At 39.3% G+C, this 2,500-nt stretch overlaps 2 protein-coding genes across 2 annotated transcripts in view; one reads left to right on the forward strand and one right to left on the reverse strand.

The window, feature by feature from the left end:
- Nucleotides 1-734, reverse strand: part of LOC138007452 (uncharacterized) — a 25,425-nt gene extending 24,691 nt beyond the window's left edge. Inside the window, exon 1 of the mRNA XM_068854377.1 lies at nucleotides 132-734. Within this exon, the coding sequence (XP_068710478.1) occupies nucleotides 132-693 (562 nt within the window). The 5' untranslated portion in view covers nucleotides 694-734. The remainder of the gene's footprint in view (nucleotides 1-131) is intronic.
- A 287-nt stretch (nucleotides 735-1,021) lies between these two features.
- Nucleotides 1,022-2,500, forward strand: part of LOC138007454 (uncharacterized) — a 14,271-nt gene continuing 12,792 nt past the window's right edge. Inside the window, exon 1 of the mRNA XM_068854379.1 lies at nucleotides 1,022-1,160. The gene's annotated coding sequence lies outside the window, so the exon portion shown is untranslated. The remainder of the gene's footprint in view (nucleotides 1,161-2,500) is intronic.

Below are 2,500 nucleotides of genomic sequence, written 5' to 3' on the forward strand. Positions count from 1 at the left end.
GAAAAAACCGTTAGCAGGAATGGGCGTTCACAGATAAACTCAATGATTAAAAAGAGGAGTATCTTCAACTTATATGCATTTTTTTTAGAAACTAAGAAGCGTCAATTTTACTTAAAAGTGGTGTAAGTTACCTTTTCTCCTTTCGCGAGTCGTGTCTTCGATTCTACGTTTCTGAAAGTCTTCCACTTCCGTCAGTAGTTCTTCATTTTCCAGTTCGGTAAAAACCTCGCTCAAAATGCCAAGGTTGTTGACGCCAAGACAACCAATGTCCTCCAAGACTTGGAGTAAAGACGGCACATCGCGTACGTCGCCTCCTCTCTCTTCTGGTATTCTCTCCCTGCATACGGTAGACATAAGTCGTTGCAAATCATTGAGTTTGTCGAGCGCAACAGTCACTTTTTTAATTAATTTCGTGTATTCTCTTCTTGAACTTTCAAACTTGATGATTTCTTCGAGAAAATCCCATTCCTTTAGAGCTTTCATAATGTCTTTTACCAGTCCAAGGTTATTTGGACCTAGAGAACCATTCTCTTCCAATTCCTTAAGTAAGGATATTGCATCAGGATGAATTTGCTCATCACTTCGAGTAGCTAATTTCCCTCTGCATAGGAAGAGTAAATCACCAAGTGCATTAGTTTCGTCAAATCTCTGGCTTATTCGTAACAGTAAGTTGTTATACTCAATCTTGGACATTTTGGCCGAAGTGAAGTAGTCCGATCGCGACAAAGACTTCCGTTCAAGATGGTTGACTTCTATTGTGGGACAGCACCCAAATTATTACGTATCCCATAATACTCTCTTCTTTTCTCTTTGTTTAGCCGATGGTCGTCTACAAATGCTTGAAAACACCCGTACTGAAAATCCCCTTGGAACCTACTTTTATACGAATAGAGCGCCACGCAACTGCATCTTTATGCCATGTTCAAATTCAGGGCACAGCTCTTTGTCATGCGGAGAGGGACTGCCAGAAGCAAAAAGGTTGCGTGACACAGAGATTTATCGCAAGGGCACGGAATACTTGACGTGTCCAGTAGTGTAGCAGCTCTCATGAGCTGCTATTCCTTGGTATTGTAAGCAGCTTCTGCTGTTTTTAAGTCTAAGTCACCGACGTGTCAGAGCATGGACGAAAAAGAAGATCGCTCGTAAAGAGGAGAAATCAAGTAAGGATTATCGCTTACATAGTAGTAGTAATAAACGATGAAATGATATATGAAATGGATCATATAGCTTTTCTACGCATTTGCAAAAATTGCGTTCACAACTGCGAGGATCATAGCTTCACTTGATAGTAATAATAGGCACTGTGTATAGAATCTTTGTCCAAGTTGATGTGATGTAGATCTCTAAAACACTGTAACACAACTTGCAAGAGAACTTAGTAGACTGTTAAGTTGTTTATCTTTTCTCATATGACTGTTAAGATTGATTGATACTCTTACGAAACGCTCTGTTTTTTGGTAACTTAAAGTCCAGTCAATGAAAGTGAGTCTGTTGCTAGAGAGTGTCTTTTAGGAGCAGATCTTTGAGCAGGTCTGAACAATCGTAAGCATGAGCAGTTAAGTATTCCGAGCTCGTAACTTGATGTTCATGAATATTTAATTGCAGGCTATTCTGTGTATTTTTCATCATGTGTTTCAGTTTACTGTCTTAGTCATAGACAGCAGGTAAAACTTCGAAATTTGATTAACGCCAAAATAACTCAGTGCAGATCTCATGCTCGAAGGAAGGTATATGGAAAATATATAACTACAAATTGTGACGTTAAAGAGCTCGGCCAAATCACAAATTAACACGGTGGTGGACAAAACACTGAGCCTCAGTCCATGGACTGCCCCGATGGACTACCCTAAAAATACTATTTCGAATGAGTACTGTTGATCTATGTGTAAGCAGCATCTCAAATAGTGCTTACTTAAGCCTCAACACCCATTTTAAAAAGCATTCAACAGCATTTAAGTCTAAGAACCCATTTTTAAAAGGTTAGCTTTCGATTAGTGTCGTGATGGCTGATTACTTCATGTACGGAAACTGAATTGAAACCATGGCCGTATGGATGAAAATTATCTAGGTATGTGCAATGTAAGTATTATAATCAATTCTTTTTTTTCAATAGTACTCATTCGAAATGTTATTTTTAAGAGTTAGTCCATTTGAGGGTAGTCCATTTGGGTAGTCCATGGACTGGGGGTCAGTCAGTGTTTTGTCCACCACCAATTTTCACAATCGTGACAAAATATTAAAGTCATTTCAATAGGGAAGATATCTGTTTACGAATGTCGGTCAGTTCGCAAAAGTGTTGGATCGATTCGCCAACGTCCGATAGTCAGTTCGCAAACGCCTGATAGTCAGTTCACAAACCTCGTAAGACGATTACATAGTCAACAGAAGATTCAGACCCAAATAAAAGTTTAGAATAGACGAGCGCAGCCTTGTTTATTTGCGGAATGATCCGATGGAATTTACTTTCCGCCAGTTCGATTCCCATCTTAAACTGCCAGTT

Source organism: Montipora foliosa, chromosome 6 (genome assembly GCF_036669935.1).
Source record: "Montipora foliosa isolate CH-2021 chromosome 6, ASM3666993v2, whole genome shotgun sequence".
Lineage (NCBI taxonomy): Eukaryota > Metazoa > Cnidaria > Anthozoa > Scleractinia > Acroporidae > Montipora > Montipora foliosa.